The following is a 22,740-nucleotide window of genomic DNA, read 5'->3' as shown; positions in this document are numbered from 1 at the left end:
TAAATTAGTTGGCCCGTCTCGATGTTGACTTTCGAAAAACCGTCAAGTTGTTAAACATGGTGTTTTCTTAAATTCGTAATCCAGACACCATATTTGATATGGATTGGCAAATCTGTGTCCTACAAAAGTCTTGAGTATGAGGAACGGTCCTGCATACATCAAAGGACTAGTGGGAGGAAAGCCAAACTTGGAGTCTGATTTATACAGGTTCGTTATGGGATAATGCAAACATCACTTATAGTCAAAACTTTAACTGACCATGTCTAAGTTCTCCAAAGGACGATAAAAAAACTCCGATTACCTGAAAGGTACGAGTTTCTGAAATCGGACAAGGAGAAGCGATGTAGGACATCGATCCGGATAAGTGGCTTGGAGTTATAAAATCCGCCATGGAGTTCAAACTAGGTCCGGACGCCCTACATACTTGTTTTGACAAGTTCATGAGGTACATGACTTGGTCAAAAATAAGGTGAAATGTCAGTGGAAGCTCAATTGTGTTACAAGCGTTTTAGATGTTTAAAATGTCTCGATTATTTGGAACGATAGAAAGACATTTTGGAAGTCTAAAACACAAGCATTGTTCATAAAATTCTCCATTACAGGAATTGGACTCCTATCTAGGGATAAGCTATCCAAGGTTTAGTCATAGTAGACTGATGAGGAGTTTAGATGTTTGACATCCCCTACGTCTTTGCTGTAAGCAACATGAAATGTTGTTCGATATACTGAACTCAATGTTGCTTATGCTTTTGAGCATAACAACGGATATCGAGTGTCCACCGATGAGGCAACAAACAATTGTTGAAGGGCTATCTTTAACACCTGAGAAGGATTAAAAAAGAGCTCTTGAGGCACATTAAAAGAGAATTGATTCTGGAAGGCTATAGCGATAATAGCTTCCAACATCGTATGAATAATATTTAATCTCAAAACGAACATACATTCGAGATTTTTGATAATATGGTAATATTGAAAAGGTTCCAAGTGGAATACCCCAAGGAACCTTATCATGAAAAATTGAATATATGGCAACCTTAAAAGTTATATTGGAAAACGGTTAGGACTGAAAGGCAACACCCCATTATTGGGTACGCTACCTAGCATAGCTGCACCAGTAGTCACCTTGGAGGATGACAACTAGGCTATAACACAAGGTCAGAGGCACGAGATCTCATCATAGGTCCAAGAAAAAATCTTAGACACCATCATCTATTTAGGGCGACGATAGGAAGATGTATCGTGCGGTTGAACCGTAGGACATTGACAGAAATGAAAGTAGACCCATAAGACCTAATCGGCATCGCGCAGATTGCTCATAATCAAATTAATCTTTAACATGAGTAATTGACTCTAAGGTCAATTGGGAGATTGTTGGAATAGGGACCAAAAGTCAATTAGATTGGAGATTTGGAGAACCATTCAAGCAATCTCTATTTAAGCACTATTGTCCCGACGAATCTGGTAAGTGAAAATCTTTGGCCCATGTGTTTGTTGTGCTTACCAAATTACATCAAGCACTGCTTTGACGTCACAACAGATGCCCCAGACCACTTAATAACCCATGTAGTTCGGCTGTGCATTGGATGGCAGCTATGCAACCAACTGAGGGTTGGTCTGAAATGTTTCATGTCGAGGACCTCAAGACTGGGTATCGAGAGTCCTACTGAGACTTGCACTGGGTGTTGCATTCATTAGATGAGTGCCACGTTTCATCAGCAACAGACGTTGGACGTCTATGCAATTTCAGTGAGTTGGTTGACAAGGTGGTCAATTGACTGAACTGACTCGAGGGAATCGTCATATGGAAACCTTAAAAACTTGGTCGGTATAACTTGAGTCCCCAACACCGATAGTGTATGGGAGTAGTGCTCAGACTTGAGGGATCACGACAGTCACGTGCATACGATAACTATATCTTGGGCCTGTGTGAGAGGTGATTGTGTCATAGACACGATCATCATAAGCCTTATCTAGTGCAGTCGGAGTATGTAGCAAGGAAGGTGAGTTCCAAGAAGAGGATCTTTCCCTTGTCAGTATATGACAGAGGTATCTTCTATGCACTTGAAGACGCGTTAACGCTCCATAAAACTATAGTTGCAATTGTTGATTGAATAGAAAAAAGAGGTTCGTATGTCGAGAAACTTGGCGTAACGCGATCTCAAGTATCAAGCATAGACGCCAGGTCCAGGATGGGAATCGCCACCTAATTAGATGCCCTAGACCAAGACCGGGAGATGGTAAACAGAAGGACCGTACCCGTATGGACTCGAGAGCCTAAATGTTCACACAGTAATTCACCTAATCTCTAGTGTCATATACTGTTGTTAGACGGCCAACCATGGTAATGGATTTTCTTGATTAAGGGTTAATCAAGAACTACTAATTAAATTAGATTTTATTAATAATAGTGTTAGACACTAGTCCAAGTCTAGCTGAAAGGTGAATCTAAAGAGTCATACACAAATCACCGAAAAGGAACAAGGAATTAATTTCAATTAATTCCACAACTAATTGGATTACTTATAACGAGAGAGATCCATTAGATGGAGGAACCCAATGATAAATTAATAGGATTGAATTGTATTGAGCTTACCCTTATTATTTAATAAGTTGGACTTATTAATTAATAAGGACTTATTGAGTTTATGTATTTTATTGAATTAAATACATGATCAGCTTAATTAGGAGGACTTTAATTAAATTGGTTGGGCCTTGTATTTTAGTTCAATAAAATTGGCCAAGTTTATTATTTTGAGCCAATGAAAAATTCCATGGAAGGAAATAGATTGCTAGAAATTGCAATTTTGGAAAGTGCAATTCTAGCCATTTAAGAAAATAAAGAGAAATATACCTTATAGATACTAGAATATATTTAGAAATATTCTTAATTATTAAACAAGATATATATACGTGTAATGTAATTATTTAAAAAATATTATAATCAATTAACAACACAAAAAAAAATCCCCCCTCTCTTCCAATGGCTCTCGACCACCCCCTCTCTTAACACATTTGGTGTGTTTTTCTTCTTTTTCTCTCTTTTAGCAAAGAGGCCATTGAGATCCCGACTCCGGTGTGATGCAGATGAATTAGAGGGTTCCTGCATTGGAGTCTAAAGTGAAGAACATTTCAACCGAATGATAGAAAATGAAGGTATTGTTTTCACCCTTTTTGTTTTAGATTTTTTGTGATATTCTCATTAGCTCCATTTATGTTTTATAGTACATCAAACGCCCGGGAACTCCAAGGGTACACCCTTGAATTCGTTTAATTCTCACATTTTTTTTTGTTATCACGCGTTTTACTTTTTCGCTTCCGCTAGCGCGTTCCCGGGCTGTACCACGAGATCCTTTCAAATATGGCTTGAAGGTTTACTCAAGGAAATTGGAATGTTAAAACAAAAAGTAACAATTTTCTCTGACAGTCAATCTAGCATCAAATTGTCTAAAAATCCAGTTTTTCATGATAGGACCAAACACATAGATGTTAGGTATAAAGAGATTATTAAGTTAGAAAATATAAAATCTAAGCATAATCCTGTAGATATGGGAACTAAATGCTTGCCTATAGAAAAGTTCAACACATGCCTAAAAATTCTGAACTTATGTTAAAACATGTTTCCTACTAACCCATATATATATGCAAGTTCTCTTTTCTGTCTTGTAGGTCTTAGAAGGACGATGGGCAATGATGACTTGCCAGATTCGTCCCCTTGGGCCTGGCTCCCTCTTATGAGTCCTGGTCCAATGTGGAGTATGTTGAAAAAATGGCTCATGACCCAATGGTAGGCCCAAGCCTACTCTCATGCTCAATTGGACGGCTCAACCCCAAGACCATCCTTTGGCTTCTTGACTAGCTCCAACCCATTTCTCTTGGCCCATGACCCGATCCGCCCCTTGACCCAATTGCTAAGTATAAAATCCTAAACCCTACCCCTACCCCCTTCATTTCGTCTCTCTCTCTCTATACTTATGCCTCCCTCTCCCCCATTCACACTGCTCCTATTTCCCATGGCTTTGGGACTTTACACCACCGCCTTTCTTCCTCCTTTCTTACGCACAAAACCACTATATATCAAGTGGTCAGTTTCTGGTTGTGGCGAAGAAAGAAATACACCTTCTCATCCTCCCTCCTATTTTCTGTATGGTTGAAAGAGTTCTAAGTGAACACTAAGTGTTGAGGAAAGCTTTGTGGTTTTAGAAAAGGGGTCTGTATGGCTACAGGGTTAAATGGTCGGTTGAGCAACCGTGAGTAGTGGCTGTCGGTCTTCGTGACCATGTGCTATCCCTCAAAGCAGTTCTGGATCTTTCAACCTATATACGGTTATTCTTGTATATCTGTCTTGTATTGTTCATTTACTTTGTGTAATTTTTATTCTGTATTATTGGCCTATAATTTGAAGGTTTTAAAACCCACTGGCTTGTAATAGTTAAATAGGGCTTTCTCCAACAAGAAATATAAATGCTACTAATCCTTCAATGAATTTACTAGTAATTGGTGGAACAACAATAGAAAATGACCAAAAACACCAATGATTATCTACTACAGGAAGCGTAAATTCTTTGACAAGATGCAGGAAATCTTCCATGTTAACTAGAGTATCTAATATGTAATCCTCTGTGGAGAAGATGCAAAGTATCTCATTGTCTTTGTGACCGTGACCATTAGTTATTATGAAAAAAAACGAAGTGTAGAGAGAATTGATCATAGTCGACACCATGTTACTTCTGATTAATCGCAATACATCCCCTACTAGATGGAAAGAACTCGTCATCAGGACCTGGTAGAGCAAATAGAAAAAAACTTATTTAGGTAAATATAATGACTGAAGGGAGAATATGTAATATATGGTTTAAGTAATGCCTAAAAGCTATGATAGATAGCCAGATATAAAGATATACAGACATCAGTTTTTCACTCCCCCAAACATCAATTCATGCTTAGATTAATGGTTTTTATCATACAGCACCCCTGGATCTAGGTCTTAACATAAGTTCACCACTTATGGTTATACCATTTGGTGACTTAATTCCCAGGGTAAGGCAACAAAGGAATCTCTAAAGAACTTTGCTCCGTTTGCTCAGTCACAATCTTATGATATCCAGAAACTGTATTTCATGTATGATCTTTGATTGCTTTTCCTGCTATATAGCCTAATTAGTTTAGACTAAATACAAAACAGACATTTGTGCAAGTGATGGAAATCCAACCTGATTATGGTAATAGTGTCAAACAAATACGCGTTCAGGCATTATAAGGTGCAAGAACAATGACATTTGAATATCATTGTTATATGCCTCAAAAGCTCATACTACGGCACATGATAATCGGTGCGTTATAAAATAATTGGATGCTCATCTCCACAGTTAAAGCTCAACATTTTTCGTATTCAGGATAAACTTTGGCAAGACAATATTTAAAGATTACTTGAAACTGAACAAATTGATTTTTTCTGACACTGTCTGAGCCAATTGATGGCCAGAGGGAGTGAAGAGAAAATTGTGCTATTCTCAAAACTATGAGCACCTTTGTCAATATCATCACTGACGACTTCACTAGTTAATTCTGCATTCTTTGCATCTCTCCCTGTAATATTTTGGACTGTGAGAATTGTATGTAATCAGAGCAGGATGGACAGCCAAAAGAATAATAGAAAATGGATTAATTACATTTTATCATTTAAACTATGATAGTTTTTATTCATTGGCATCTAAACTTTCCTTTTTGTATCAACTTACCATCTCAACTTTACGAAATTTTAAACTTGGCCATTTAGAACTGTTTTTCAACCAAGTTTTTTGTTGAAAATTATCAGATGCAGTGCACGTGTGATATTTAAGAGTTATGTAATTAGATACTTTCTGCACATGCACACCATATCATGTTTTTTGGGCATAAAATCAACAAAAAAAAAATGATTATATATGGAAAAGTGCAAATTTTGCATAGTTGAAATGATAAGTTGACACAAAAAAATAAACTTTTGATAGGCAAAGTGTAACAACGAGCTTGGCAAAATGTAATTTACCGGAAAAAATTCCAATCATCCTTGTTTGTTCTTGAAATCCTAATTCATTCCATTCTCATACTTCGGTCCTAGATGCAGGAATACAAAGAAACAACCTACCACAGCTTCAACAAATTGGGACTACCCAGAATAGGACTACGGAAATGACCTACATTTAAGTTTTATGCCAAGTGATTGAAGGATTCAATGAGCTACAAGAATTTTTTGTACAAGCTGCATGATGCTAACTTTATAAAAGATAAGTAAACAACATCTTGAGAAAGGTACACAAAATTGTTCTACAATACCTTACTTAAGCCTTGGGACTCATTTTATGGTAAATAATGACTCTAAAATAGGTGAATAGGTTACAAGATGTCGAGAGTCTTAACTCTAAGAAGGCCATCTATAGATAGTATAACATGCTTTCAATTATATATAAGTAAATATATAGCATGTTCAGCATATCCTCCACATGCCACAAGTTTTGGAGAAAAAAACATGTTAATTCTCACCTCACTTTGCATGTATCCTGTACTAATTATAAGGTTAAGTCGCAGGATTAGAGTCTGACATGTAGCTAAGTAACAACAGGAAGATTATGATTGAAGATATCTTGTTCTCAAGCATGAATAGTGAAGTTGAGGGCTAGTCCTGTAGAGACTGCTTAGGTTAAAGTCCCTCAAAATCGTATCTTGTTGAGCTCCATGGAAATGAGGGCTTTACCTTTTCTTCTTTACCCATGCACCCCGCTTCCCAAACACGCATCCCCCAATACCTCCACTATGAAACGTTAGGTTCTCAACAATGGGTGAGCCCCATGGAACGGAGGGTTTTCAAATAGTAAAAGATTGCAACTATATTGATGTGCAAAAGTTACCTTTTTCCCAAGGATTAGGCTTCCCAATAATCTTTGAAGTGTCATTTGCCATGAAAGATCAACTTGGGCATCAGCTGCAGGTGAGGCAACAATACCCACCTTGTAATACACTGATGTGTTTAGAACGAACAATGCTTTCTTAAAATGGACTCCTGAAAATATTAATGCACCAGATAATAAATATTATTTTTCGCATATCATAAATAGTTTAGATTTCAAATGATCTTTCCACCTATATTGTCGGCAACAAGTAGACTTAAACCTTGGAAAACTTGTATTTACCATGGCTAGCACAAGCATTCACTAAGCATGGAAGAAGCAATTGAGGGTCTCGCACAAACATACAATTGAATAACAAAATCTGCATCCGCAAACAAATTAACTTATCTGTGTTCATTAACGAATAACATATTAAATGACAATACTTCCATTTTCCTAGGTATTACCTGAGTAGCATTTTTTTTAATAGTCCATTTGTCCTATTTTTTGCAATCCTTTAGAGTCACTGCACTGGTTATATGGAAATCTTCTTTGATTGCAAGGCAAAACCAGTTTGCACATACATCCATGCTTTCAGGACTATGGGCACCATCCAAGTAGAACACGAGATCCTCTGGGCTCTCACTCTCAATGAATTGATCGTGGACAATTTGAGCACGTCGTTGCAAATAAGCAATTGCAAGATCTTTGATGAATTCATATGGCAGAGAGGTCTACTTCCAAGACACAAATAGAAGAGCAACTGAGCACATGTTGTAACTGTGTAGTAATGTAAAGCCTATTCAATAAAGCTTACAGTCTGGTTCAGGTAATTAATTCCAACGTGAACAGTCCTCTGAAGCCAAGTCGAGCATAATGCAATTGCAAGGCCAACATTCATGTATTGATGCTCACTCTCAAGCCCAAGATGCAGGCCACTCATGAGGCTTGGATCCAAAGGAGTAGCTATTTCAAGATTTATCTACTAGCAGGATCAAGATTTAATCACTATATATCTGGCTTGCTCAGACACTCTTAGATTAGACCAGCTCAGAGATAAGAAAAACGAACACTATGTTTGGTTTTGTGTTTTGGCCCATCTCTAAGAAGGGCCAAAATACAAAACCTTGTTTGTTTTTGTAATTTGCACACCTACACTAGGTGTGCAATTTTAATTTTAAATATTTTTTTTTATTGTTTTCTCTGTCTTCTTTCTTTTCTCTCTCATTTTACATCTTGTCAGCCTTCTTCTCTCTCCTTCTTCTCTTTCTTTCTTCTCTTCTTTCTTCTTTCTTATTATATGTATTATATATTATTTAATATATAATATTTGTGAAATGTAATTAATAATTACTACTAAAAAATAATTATTAACTTATGAAATTATTGATATTAAAGATATTTAATATCACTGTTACTTAGTTAAAATATGTAAAATTTTTCTACCTAACGGAAATACTGTAGCAGTTGCGTACACTACTTATAATATATCAGTACTACATACCTAATTTGTATTTTTATTACTTCAATTATCTATTAAAATTTATCAGTTCACATATAAAATTCGAATGAATGTATTTTCAACATGTTATATAGTACATTTAACTCTTGATTACAATTTTTTTCAACTTAGATCATTTAAATCTTTTGTACTTATAATTTTTCCTATTTCACTAAAATATTTGAGAAATTTGAAATTTGAGGACAATATATTAATAATACATACTTAATTCTAAATTTTTTATTTAAAATTTATATATTATGTTTTTTCATTCCAAAGATAAACTCTAACAAAATCATTTTGTAGACAATACTGCAATGTATTTAATTATGCATTAAAATTATAATTATTATTTAAAATATAAAAAGAAATTCCTCAATAAAAAAAATTACTTAACATAAATATATATATTATATTTCATTAACAAACAAAATATTATATACATACACACATATATATAACTAAATATATATATTCAAAGACATGATTTGACAATGAATAGTAACTCATGTCTCCCAAATTCCAACATCAAACCTACACCACTTATTTTATACTATTTTATATTATATCAAAACACAAATTCAAACATACCATCTATCTCAAAACACATACTTACTTATCTCTATTTTTCTGTCTCTATTTCCAAAACACCAAAATAAAAACATCTAAAACATTAATACAAAGATAATGCATCTCTTTCTCTCTCCTATTCTCGTTTCTTCTTCCTTTTTCTTTCTCTCTTTCTGCTTCTTCTCCGTTCTTTCTCCTCTCCAATTCTTCCCCAAACCCATCTCTTAGAACCCTAAACCCAAACTCATGGCAACAAGAACGGTAGGTCGGCAACGAGGATGGCGACGAGTACGGCTTCCATCTTTCTCCTCTCATTTCTTCCCCAAACCCATCCCTTAGAAGCCTAGCCCCAAACTCACGTCAACAAGGACGGTAAGTCGGCAATGAGGACGGCGACGAGTACGGCTTCTTTCTCTGTTGCATTTTATTTATTCTTCTTTTTCTTAGGTTTGGGTGTATTTTTAGCATCTTGTTTAATTCTTTTTCTTGGATTTGGGTGATTAATTATGGACTGCCTTTTTAGCCCAACCTCTGTTTGGACAATTGTGGATAGTATGTTTGTATCATTAACTTATTGCAAGAAGTGACTCTTCGTTTTCATCTTCAGATTGTTCTTTCTATCCCATTGCTTCCTAGTTTTGGTGGAATGTTCTGTTAATGCTGATTGGTGCTTGCCATTTTGCCTTTTATGAAGTTTGATATTTTAAGGATAAATTATTCATCAATCTGTTGATCATTTGGTTCACTTCAATTTAGGCAATAGTAAAGATAAAACCATTTCAAAAGTAAAGAATTCCATGACATATGTAGTGTTAATTAACATGTAGGAACTAGAGGGTAACTTCATTTTAAGTTTTCATTTATCTTTTATTTTCCTATCAAAATATGTTTGTTTTGTTTTCATTTGCCAGTCACTAATAAACTACTTTCGTTTATATTATTTTTTAGTAATTTGACAAATAAATGTGATTTAGGAAGTCATAAGATTGAAACATGAATGTGCACTAGCGTTATGTGATTGTTGCTTTGATTAAGTGTGGAGTTGTTTTGAGGCATAATTTCATGCATTTTGAATTGCTTTGAAAGAGAGTTGGAATATCTGTCAGTACACGAGCTTTGTATAGACTATGGCGTATCCCTTGGCCTGTCGAGGGAGAAACCACCTGATGATCATTTTGTTGTACTGTACCATTTTTACTTAATGAAAATTACATTTACCCAAAAAAAAAAAAATATCTTTGCTTCTACTAAACCTTAGGATTCTTGTGAGATCATATTTGTTCGCTGAAACTCTACCCGGATATCCCTAACATGGGACGTGCATATATTTTGAAAAATTCAAAGGCCCTTCCCCTTCCGGAAAAAAAAAAAACAAAAGAAAGAAAGAAAAGTAAGAAAAAGAAAATTATATCTACTCTGCTGGTTTAGGTCACTTAGTAACTGGGTAGCTTCATCACAAATGTTGTTATTCACGTAAAACGGTGATCGGAGCTATGAGTATGCAAAGCACTTTAGGTAAAACGTGTTTTGGTTGAGTAACCGGGTGCCTTCACCACAAGTATTATCATTCGCGTCAAAAGACTGGAAAACGGCCTAAAGAACACAAGTCACGGGCAAAAACAAAGGAAAAAAATGCAAATAAAAGCCGTGACAAAAACAAAAGGGGAAGAAAAAAGAAAAAAAAATTATTAGTGGCCAAAGAAAAGAAAGAAAAGCAAAATCCGCCCCGACTAGGTAGATGTAAGGACGATTGTCCTCCTTAGTCCTGAAAGCATAGATGTATGTGCAAACTGGTTTTGCCTTGCAACCATAGAAGATTTCCATATAACCAGTGAAGTGACTCTGAAGGATTGCAAAAATCAGGACAAATGGACCATTCAGAAAAAATGCTACTAAGGTAATACCCAGGAAAATGGAAGTATTGTCATTTAATATGTTATTCGTTAATGAACACAAATGAAATAATTTGTTTGCGGATGCAGATTTTGTTGTTCAATTGTATGTTTGTGCGAGACCCTCAGTTGCTTCTTCCATGCTTAGTGAATGCTTGTGCTAGCCATGGTAAATACAAGTTTGCCAAGGTATAAGTCTACTTGTTGCACGACAATATAGGTGGAAAGATCATTTGAAATCTAAACTATTTATGATATGCGAAAAATAATATTCATAATCTGGTGCATTAATATTTTCAGGAGTCCATTTTAAGAAAGCATTGTTCGTTCCGAACACATCAGTGTATTACAAGGTGGGTACTGTTGCCTCACCTGCAACTGATGCCCAAGTTGATCTTTCATGGAAAATGACACTTCAAAGATTATGGGAAAGCCTAATCCTTGGGGAAAAAGGTAACTTTTGCACGTCAATATAGTTGCAATCTTTTATTATTTGAAAACCCTCCGTTCCATGGGGCTCACCCATTGTTGAAAACTCATCATTTCATAGTGGAGGTGTTGGGGGATGCGTGTGTGGGAGGCGGGGTGCATGGGTAAACAAGAAAAGGTAAAGCCCTCATTTCCATGGAGCTCAACAAGATACGATTTTGAGGGACTTTAACCTAAGCAGTCTCTACAGGACTAGCCCTCAACTTCACTAGTCATGCTTGAGAACAAGATATATTCAATCATAATCTTCCTGTTGTTACTTAGCTACATGTCAGACTCTAATCCTGCGACTTAACCTTATAATTAGTACAGGATATATGCAAAGTGAGGTGAGAATTAACATGTTTTTTTCTCCGAAACTTGTGGCATGTGGAGGATATGCTGAAGATGCTATATATTTACTTATATATAATTGAAAGCATGCTATACTATCTATAGATGGCCTTCTCAGAGCTAAGACTCTCAACATCTTGTAACCTATTCACCTATTTTAGAGTCATTATTTACCAAAAAATGAGTCCCAAGGCTTAAGTAAGGTATTCTAGAACAAATTCTGTGTACCTCTCTCAAGATGTCGTTTACTTATCTTTTATAAAGTTAGCATCATGCAGCTTGTACAAAGAATTCTTGTAGCACATTGAATCCTTCAATCACTTGGCATAAAACTTAAATGTAGGTCATTTCCGTGGTCCTATTCTGGGTAGTCCCAATTTTTTGAAGCTGTGGTTGGTTGTTTCTTTGTATTCCTACATCTAGGACCAAAGTATGAGAATTGAATGAATTAGGATTTCAAGAATAAACAAGGATGATTGGAATTTTTTCGGGTAAATTACATTTTGCCAAGCTCGTTGTTACACTTTGCCTATCAAAAGTTTTTTTTTGTGTCAACTTATCATTTCAACTTTCCAAAATTTGCAGTTTCCCATATATAACCACTTTTTTTTGTTGATTTTATGCCCAAAAAACATGATATGGTGTGCATGTGCGAAAAGTAGCTAATCACATAACTCTTAAATATCACATGTGCACTGCATGTGATAATTTTCGACAAAAAACTTGGTTGAAAAATAGTTCTAAATGGCCAAGTTTAAAATTTCGTAAAATTGAGATGGTAAGTTGCGAAGGTAGTATGGAAAGATCTTTGCCGATCGAAAGATGAGGGAGGACTAGGATTCAAAGATATTGCTATCTTGAATCGCGCATTAATGACAAAAAAACTATGTGATATCATCAGGTGTGACAGGACCTCAATTTGGGTTGAATGGCTTTACCAGGGTCGATTACGAGACACCTCCATTTGGACGATTAGGGAGAATGGAGGCTCATGGGGTTGGCGGAAAATTCTACGTCTACGGGGTTTCCTCCGCCCTATGGTGGACTATCAGATTGGCGATGGACGAACTTTTTACCTTTGGCAGGACCCGTGGCATTATCTTGGACCGCTTAGTGTCACATTTCCACGGGGACTGAGGCTACTCAGAATAGAGGAATCAGCGAGACTGAGCACGGTGATTAGTGAAGGAGAGTGGCAGTGGCCTCCTATCATAGATTTTGAGTGCCTGGAGATCACATATGGTTTACCCACAATCCATGGAGAGGAGGACCGAATTATTTGGAGATTTGATCAGGGAAAACCCACAACTCAGGCTCTATACAGGCTTTTTGATCCTCCAAGACCGAAAGTAGGCTGGTCTTCACTACTTTCGGGATCACTGAAGATTCCACGTCATTTGTTCATCCTGTGGCTTGCTATTCTAGGCAAATTGGCTACGATGGATAAACCATGGTTAGCACACCTTGGCCCATGTATTCTATATAATGAGAAAGCGACAGAGACACATGGCCACTTATTCTTTCAGTCCAGATTTAGTCGACAATGTCTTACAGCAATCCGGAGAACGGTACGATATTTTTGGCCCAATAGAGACTGGATAATGGATATTAAATGGGCTTCCCAAAGATGGAGAGGTAAACACATTGTTAACATATCCTATCGAGCACTATTAGCATCATGTGTTTACCACATTTGGAGAGAGAGAAACTTGAGACGATTCGAGCACATCGAGAGGACACCTAGCACCATGGCTTTATTGATTGTTGAGGATGTCAGGCAGCGGATACTTAGTATCTCTCTACCTAGATCAGTCAGTACACGAGCTTTATATAGACTGTGGCGTATCCCTTGGCCTGTCGAGGGGGAAACCAGCTGATAACCACACTGTTGTACTGTACTACTACTTTGTTTTACTTAATGAAACTTACATTTACCAAAACAAAAAAAAGTTGACACAAAAAGAAAAGTTTAGATGCCAATGAATAAAAACTATCATAGTTTGAATGATAAAATGTAATTAATCCATTTTTTATTATTCTTTTGGCTGTTCCATCCTGCTCTGATTACATACAATTCTCACAGTCTCAAATATTACAGGGAGAGATGCAAAGAATACAGAATTAACTAGTGAAGTCATCAGTGATGATACTGACAAAGGTGCTCATAGTTTTGAGAATAGCACAATTTTCACTTCACTCCCTCTGGCCATCAATTGGCTTAGACAGTGTCAGAAAAAATCAATTTGTTCACTTTCAAGTAATCTTTAAATACAGTCTTGCCAAGGTTTATCCTGAATACGAAAAATGTTGAGCTTTAATTGTGGAGATGAGCATCTAATTATTTCATAACGCACCGATTACATGTGTCGTAGTATGAGCTTTTGAGGCATATAACAATGATATTCAAATGTCATTGTTCTTGCACCTTATAATGCCTGATCGCGTATTTGTTTGACACTATTACCATAATCAGGTTGGATTTCCATCACTTGCACAAACGTCTGTTTTGTATTTAGTCTAAACTAATTAAGCTATACAGCAAGAAAAGCAATCAAAGATCATACATGAAATACAGTTTCTGGATATCATAAGATTGTGACTGAACAAACGGAGCAAAGTTCTTTAGACATTCTTTTGTTGCCTTACCCTGGGAATTAAGTCACCATATTGTATAACCATAAGTGGTGAACTTGTGTTAAGACCAATATCCAGGTGTACTGTATGATAAAAAGCATTAAACTAAGCATGAATTGATGTTTGGGGGAGTGAAAACTGATGTCTGGCTATCTCTCATAGATTTTAGGCGTTACTTAAACCATATATTACATATTCTCCTTTCAGTCATTATATTTATCTAAATAAGTTTTCTTCTCTATTTGCTGTACCAGGTCCTGGTGACGGGTTCGTTACATCTAGTAGGGGATGTATTGCGATTAATCAGAAGTAACATGGTGTCGATTATGATCAATTCTCTCTGCATTTCATTTTTTCATAATAACTAATGGTAACGGTCACAAAGACAACGAGATACTTTGCATCTTCTCCATAGAGGCTTACGTATTAGATACTCTAGTTAACACGGAAGATTTCTTGCATCTTGTCAAAGAATTTACGCTTTCTGTAATAGATAATCGTTGGTGTTTTTGGTCATTTTGTATTGTTGTTCCACCAATTACCAGTAAATTCATTGAAGGATTAGTAGCATTTATATTTCTTGTTGGGTGAAAGCCCTATTTAACTATTAGAAGCCAGTGGGGTTTAAACCCTTCAAATTATAGGCTAATAATACAGAATAAAAATTACACAAAGTAAATGAATAATACAAGACAGATATGGAAGAATAACCGTATATAGGTTGAAAGATCCAAAACTGCTTTGAGGGATAGCAGATGATCACGAAGACCAACAGCCACTACTCACGGTTGCTCAACCGACCGTTTAACCCTTTGGCTATACAGACCCGTTTTCTAAAACCACAAAGCTTTCCTCAACACTTAGGGTTCACTTAGAACTCTTTCAACCATACAGAAAATAGGAGGGAGGATGAGAAGGTGTATTTCTTTCTTCGCCACAACCAGAAACTGACCACTTGATATATAGTGGTTTTGTGCAGAGAAAGGAGGAAGAAAGGCGGTGGTGTAAAGTCCCAAAGCCATGAGAAATAGAAGCAGTGTGAATGGGGGGGAGGGAGGCGTAAGTATAGAGAAGAGAGACGGAATGAAGGGGGTAGGGTTAGTTTTAGGATTTTATACTTAGCAGTCGGGTCAAGGGGTGGATCGGGTCATGGGCCAAGAGAAGTGGGTTGGAGCTAGTCAAGTAAGCCAAAGGATGGTCTTGGGGTTGAGCCGTCCAATTGAGCATAAGAGTAAGCTTGGGCCTACCATTGGGTCATGAGCCATTTTTTCAACATACTCCACATTGGACCAGGACTCATAAGAGGGAGCCAGGCCCAAGGGGATGAATCTGGCAAGTCATCATTGCCCATTCGTCCTTCTAAGACCTACAAGACAGAAAAGAGAACTTGCACATATATATGGGTTAGTAGGAAACATGTTTTAACATAAGTTCAGAAATTTTAGGCGTGTGTTGAACTTTTCTGTAGGCAAGCATTTAGTTCCCATGTCTACAGGATTATGCTTAGATTTTATCTTTTCTAACTTAATAATCTCTTTTCCTACAATGTCCCTAATAGAATAATACCTAACATCTATGTGTTTGGTCCTATCATGAAAAACTGGATTTTTAGACAATTGGATGCTAGATTGACTGTCAGAGAAAATTGTTACTTTTTGTTTTAACATTCCAATTTCCTTGAGTAAACCTTCAAGCCATATTTGAAAGGATCTCGTGGTATAGCCCGGGAACGCGCTAGTGGAAGCGAAAAAGTAAAACACCCAATAACGAAAAATAAACACGAGAATTAAACGAATTCCCCTTGGAGTTCCCGGGCGTTTGATGTACTATAAAATAAAACATAAATGGAGCTGATGAGAATATCACAAAAAAACGAAAACAAAAAGGGTGAAAACAATACCTTCATTTTCTATCATTCGGTTGAAATGTTCTTCACTTTAGACTCCAATGCAAGAACCCTCTAATTCATCCACATCACACCGGAGTCGGGGGATCTCAATCTCCTCTTTGCTAGAAGAGAGCAAGAGAAGAAAAACACACCAAATGTGTTAAGAGAGGGGGCGGTCGAGAGCCATTGGAAGAGAGGGGGGATTTTTTTTTGTGTTGTTTACTTGATTATAATATTTTTCAAATAATTATATTACACGTATATATACCTTGTTTAATAATTAAGAATATTTCTAAATATATTCTAGTATCTATAAGGTATATTTCTCTTTATTTTCTTAAACGGCTAGAATTGCACTTTCCAAAATTGCAATTTCTAGCAATCTATTTCCTTCCATGGAATTTTTCATTGGCTCAAAATAATGGACTTGGCCGACTTTATTGAAATAAAATACAAGGCCCAACCAATTTAATTAAAGTCCTCCTAATTAAGCTGATCATGTATTTAATTCAATAAAATACATAAACCCAATAAGTCCAACTTATTAAATAATAAGGGTAAGCTCAATACAATTCAGTCCAATTAATTTATCCTTGGGTTCCTCCATCTAATGGATCTCTCTCGTTATAAGTAATCCAATTAGTTGTGGAATTAATTTGAAATTAATTCTTTGTTCCTTTCCGGTGATTTGTGTGTGACTCTTTAGATTCACCTTTCAGCTAGACCTAGACTAGTATCTAACACTATTATTAATAACATATAATTTTATTAATAATTCACGATTAACCCTTAATCAAGAAAGTCCATTACCATGGGATGCCGTCTAGCAACGGTCCATGACACTAGATATTAGGTGAATTACCGTGTGAATATTTAGGCTCTCGAGTCCATACGGGTACGATCCTTTTGTTTACCGTCTCCCAGTCTTAGTCTAGGGCATGTAATTAGGTGTCGATTCCCATCCTGGACTTGGCGTCTATGCTTGATACTTGAGATCGTGTTATGCCAAGTTTCTCGACATAGGAACCTCTTTTTTCTATTCAATCAACAATTGTAGCTATAGTTTTATGGAGCGTTAACGCGTCTTCAAGTGCATAGGAGATACCTCTGTTATATACTGACAAGGGATAGATCCTCTTCTTGGAACTCATCTTCCTCGCTACATACTCCCACTGCATTGGATAAGGCTTATGATGATCGTGTCTATGACACAATCACCTCTCGCACAGGCCCAAGATATAGTTGTCGTATGCACGTGACTGTCGTGATCCCTCAAGTCTGTGGACTACTCTCGTACTATCGGTGCCGGGGACTCAAGTTATACCGGCCAAGTTTTTAAGGCTTCCATATGAGGATTCCCTCGAGTCAGTTCAGTCAATTAACCACCTTGTCAACTAACTCACTGAAATTGCATAGACGTCCAACGTCTGTTGCTGATGAAACGTGGCACTCATATAATGAATGCAACACCCAGTGCAAGTCTCTGTAGGACTCTCGATGCCCAGTCTTGAGGTTCTCGACTTGAAACATTTCAGACCAACCCTCAGAAGTTGGTTCCATAGTTGCCATCCAATGCATAGCCGAACTACATGGGTTATTAAGTGGTCTGGGACATCTGTTGTGACGTCAAAGCAGTGCTTGATGTAATTTGGTTAAGCACAACAAACACATGGGCAAAGATTTTCACTTACCAGATTCGTCGGGACAATATTGCTTAAATAGAGATTGCTTGAATAGTTCTCCAAATCTCCAATCTAATTGACTTTGGTCACCTATTCCAACAATCTCCCAATTGACCTTAGAGCCAATTACTCGTATTATAGATTAATTTGATTATGAGCAATCTGCGATACCGGTTAGGTCTTATGGGTCTACTTTCCTTTCTGTCGATGGCCTACGGTTCAACCGCACGATACATCTTCCTATCATCGCCTTGAGTAGGTGATGGTGTCTAAGATTTTTTTTTGGACCTGTGATGAGATCTCGTGCCTTTTACCTTGTGCTATAGCCTAGTTGTCATCCTCCAAGGTGACTACTGACGCAGCTATGCTAGGTAGCATACCCAATAATGGGGTGTTGCCTTTCAGTCCTAACTGTTTTCCAATATAACTTTAAGGTTGCCATATATTCAATTTTTCATGATAAGGTTCCTTGTGGTATTCCACTTGGAACCTTTTCAATATTACCATATTATCATAAATCTCGAATGTACGTTCGTTTTGAGATTAAATATTATTCATACGATGTTGTGAGCTATTATCGCTATAGCCTTCCAGAATCAATTCTCTTTTAATGTGCCTCAAGAGCTCTTTTTTAATCCTTATCAGGTATTAAAGATAGCCCTTCAACAGCTGTTTGTTGCCTCGTCCGTGGACACTCGATATCCATTGTTATGCTCAAAAGCATAAGCAACATTGAGTTCAGTACACCGAACAACATTTCAGCAAAGACGTAGGGGATGTCAAACATCTAAGCTCCTCATCAGTCTACCATGACTAAATCTTAGATAGCTTATCCCTAGATAGGAATCCAATTCCTATAATGGAGAATTTTATGAACAATATTTGTGTTTTAGACTTCCAAAATGTCTTTCTATCATTCCAAATGATCGAGACGTTTTAAACATCTAAAACACTTGTAACACAATTGAGCTTCTACTAACCTTTCACCTTATTTTTGAGCAAGTCATGTACCTCATGAACTTGTCAAAACAAGTATGTAGGGCGTTCAGACCTAGTTTGAACTCCATAGCGGATTTTATAACTCCAAGCCACTTATTCGGATCGATGTCCTACATCACTTCTTCTTGTCCGATTTCAGAAACTCGTACCTTTCAGGTAATCGGAATTTTTTTATCGTCCTTTAGAGAACATAGACATGGTTAGTTAGAGTTTTGACTATAAGTGATGTTTGCATTATTCTATAACGAACCTGTATAAATCAGACTCCAAGTGTGACTTTCCTCCCACTAGTCCTTTGATGTATGCAGGACCGTTCCTCATACTCAAGACTTTTGTAGGACACAGGTTTGCCAATTCATTTCAAATATGGTGTTTGGATTACGAATTTAAGAAAACACCATGTTTAACAACTTGACGGTTTTTCGAAAGTCCACATCCAGAGTGGCCAACTAATTTAGTAAAGCACTGATCGAACCATGTCCAATCAAGATTCGATTTCTTCCTTACCAGAGACAGTTCAACATCGTCTCTTTCAGAGGAATTTCACTAAATGAGAATTCAATTGTCATTTTTGGACATTTCAAGAACTCCCACTAAATATGCACCACCTCGATCCCAGCGAGGGGTTTGTCTCCATAACCAGTTTGGTTCTCCACCTCAAGTTTAATTTCTTCGAACTTTCCAGAAGTCCTTATACTTTTGAACCCTCTACTAGTATTTGTGTAATTGGTAACTTATAGATATCTATTTTTGGATCCAATCTAATAGATCGTTTTTTACAAGCATTCTTTGTCCCACAAAGTGCTTTCATGGATTTCTTCCTTCTCAGAAAGGATTCATAAGTTAGTAAACTCAAATCATCATTGCTAGATTCTTTTGAATCTACCAACCTAGTCATCCTAACTAGAGGGATATGGCCTAGCTCATGCATGCCATCCTTTGTAAGTTATGTTCTTGACCATCCGTTTTAGTCATTTGTTTTGAGCACGCATAATCCAATTATGTAGTACAACAATTCAATGACTCAGTAGACTCAAAAGAATCTTTTATTGATCAAGTTTTTTTTTTTCGGTAATGGTAAATTTCATAAATGAAAAATATAGTACAGTACAACAATTAATTGGGTATTCCCTCGACAGGCCAAGGGATACGCCATAGTCTATATAGAGCACATGTACTAATCGAACTAGAAAGATTAAGACTCAATATCCTCTGCCTAACATCGTCAATAATAAGAGAAGCCAATACATTAGGCGGGTGCTCAATCTGCTGGAACCGTCTGGAATTTCTTTCTCTCCACAAATGGTAAACGAATGACCCAAGTAATGCTCGAAATGCTGCATTAATGATATGCTTCCCTCTCCATTTCCTCACTGCCCATTCCACATCCATTGCCCATGTGCGATTGGGCCAAGCGAATCGAATGATTTCCCGTATGGCTATAAGGCATCTTCTGCTAAATCGGCATCGAAAGAATAAGTGATTATGCATCTCGGTTGCTTCTTCATCACATAGAATACACCCTCCAATGTGTGTGAGCCAAGGTTTGTCTGTTGTTGGTAGTTTTTTCTGAATAGCCATCCATAGGATAAAACAATGTCGTGGGATCTTTAGCGAACCCGAAAGTAGTGAAGTCCAACCTACTTTCGGTCCAGGCGGGCAGATAAGTGCCATTGGCCCTCATCAATAACCGTATTGAGTTTGGTAGATTCATCAAGCCCAAGTAAACTCGATCCTCGTGGAAATCGATAAATCAGGGGGCCAAGGTGATGCCATGGATCCTTCCAAAGATAGAAAGTCCTCCCATCTCCAATGCGACACTCCACCATTGGTTGGATAAGGCTGCGTAGACGAAGCAGCTTTCTCCAACCCCACGATCCACCCTTCTCGTCAACAGTCCAAATGGAATTATTTTGTAGTCGTCCATGCTGTAGCCACTCAACCCAGATAGACGTTTGGTCACATCTAATGATATCACACAACTTCTTAGTCATTAGTGCTCGGTTAAGTGCATCAATATCTTTTATTCCTTGACCTCCTTCCCCAACTGGTTTGCATACATCCTTCCATGCAACTTTGGCATAACCCGTCATTGAGGTGCCTTTCCATAGGAACCTTCTAAAGCGTTTCTCAACTTCCTTAATGATCGCCTTCGGAAGTATGAATGCAGAAGCCCAATAAATGCTCAATGCTGAAAGTATAGATTTAATGATTTGTACCCGCCCAACATATGATAACGACATACCCTCCCATGTTTGTAGTCTAATTTGTCTAACAATTGACTAACTACTTGATCACGCTGGGTTACATAATTGTATATTATTTTAACATGAATACTAATAGCTAAGTTTATTTAGTCTTATTGCTTTTGCAGTAATGGCCTAGCCATTCCTTAGCTTTTTAAGACTACTTGTCTTAGCATTCTATTCCTTTTTATTTTTGCAAACCATTTGCATAAATGCATTTTTAGAGCAAGTGTCAATGCTTGGGAATATGAACAGTAATCATGTTTGCTCAATATATGCCATAGTATGGGTGAAGATAGTTCATGATACTCCCTCTTCTAATGCTCTTTGGCAATTTTATGCAAACATCATAAGTAAATTTTAATTGCCGAACCATTATTTCATTTTCCTTTTACCTTTGCCCATCAAGGCGACAGGAGCGCTCAAGGTGCTTGCAGCGGCTTACTTTGCTTCATCGTTCTTTCTCATTCGGTGTCCGGCACCCTTGCCTTTCGCTCTTGAGGTTGAAGCCTCCAAATTCAATACCAATGGTGCAGATTCTTCAATCGTTGCCTCGTATTGGTTCAACCTTATCAACTCACGAAATGGTCTTCTCAAGCCCATTTAGAGTTTATGAAAAATAAGTCGAATGAGGGATGAAGGGACCTGAAGGATTACGTTAATGTACATCTCCTTTTAAGATCAAGATTGGGGTCTTAGAACTTCTCCAAAAAGGATTGCATCTTAGCTCAATATTTGTGTACAGACGACCTTTAGTCATTTAGACTTCAAAAATGCTCCCATCGCGGCACACCCAATATGCCGGTTCGATGCCGCATAACTTTGATTCATGTGGAGCATTTATTAAACCAACAACGTCCAGCCTATCATACCGCTCATAGATGACAGAATTGGTTATGACACTGCTGACCTTGCGTTTGTCCTTATGCCTTAATCCTGAACGTCAAATATTTCTTAAGCAAGGACTCCTTTCGCAGGTCCGATGGAAGTGGCTTTTCCATGACAAAAGCCCAGGTTCAGAAATCGAGAACAATCCTCCAATATTTGCAATTAATTTTATTGGTTGTCTTCCATCAATAAATCTCAAAAAAAAAAGAAAAAATTGGAAAACAGTATTTAAGACATGTATTCTAAATGCAAAGCAGAAAATAAGTAGATTATTGCAATATTGTTATGAGTTAAGACTTCTACAAAATTCCATCACTCTCAAGTGGGGTTTCAGAAAATCCTTTCGTAGTAGGCTGGGGATCCACAAGAACAATTTACCATCCTCACTTTTACGATTCACACGGAAAAAGCCTTATCGGAGGCAAACAATGCCATTCTCATTCCATGCAATTCCCAAGATATTTTGCCTTACTTCTTCACATGATCTCGAGGAGTCCAAGAGAATCATGCTATTTGATGTTAAGCCGGACCCATCAACCAAATCATACCTCAATTGCCGCCGCCCCACAACTCGTGAGACAGGAAAACAATGAGTGCATTCCTTTGTTCATAACAATAATGTAGCTTGCCTTCTATTCCAAATGTGCTATGACTCGTGAGACCAACATTTGGATAGCGGTAGCTTTCTCATGATATTACTATGGATGGAAGGCCTGGACATATCGAAATGCCATTTCGATCCAAGTCTATTT

General features: G+C 37.2%; 1 protein-coding gene and 1 pseudogene across 1 annotated transcript; one reads left to right on the top strand and one right to left on the bottom strand.

Moving 5' to 3' along the window:
• Positions 1-4,429: 4,429 nt before the first annotated feature.
• Positions 4,430-7,966, bottom strand: LOC105179745 (folylpolyglutamate synthase-like; annotated as a pseudogene).
• Positions 7,967-9,059: 1,093 nt separating this feature from the next.
• On the top strand, positions 9,060-13,582 carry LOC148789425 (uncharacterized). Its single transcript, XM_088885104.1, has 3 exons — positions 9,060-10,834; positions 10,920-11,282; positions 12,553-13,582. The coding sequence occupies exons 2-3, from the start codon at positions 11,230-11,232 to the stop codon at positions 13,526-13,528; spliced, it is 1,029 nt and encodes a 342-aa protein (XP_088741230.1). The 5' UTR covers positions 9,060-10,834; positions 10,920-11,229; the 3' UTR covers positions 13,529-13,582.
• Positions 13,583-22,740: the final 9,158 nt, after the last annotated feature.

This window comes from Sesamum indicum, linkage group LG1 (assembly GCF_026168435.1).
Source record: "Sesamum indicum cultivar Baizhima isolate 11 linkage group LG1, ASM2616843v1, whole genome shotgun sequence".
Lineage (NCBI taxonomy): Eukaryota > Viridiplantae > Streptophyta > Magnoliopsida > Lamiales > Pedaliaceae > Sesamum > Sesamum indicum.
The sequence above is the reverse complement of the archived record's forward strand: the minus strand, read 5'-3'. Positions and strand labels throughout refer to the sequence as shown.

Bases quoted from the DNA above. Each gene is read 5' to 3' on its own strand.
- LOC148789425 (XM_088885104.1), top strand. From the start codon at position 11,230: ATGGAAAATGACACTTCAAAGATTATGGGAAAGCCTAATCCTTGGGGA. The intron at 11,283-12,552 runs GTAACTTTTGCA...TGATATCATCAG, and splicing joins CCTAATCCTTGGGGAAAAAG to GTGTGACAGGACCTCAATTT.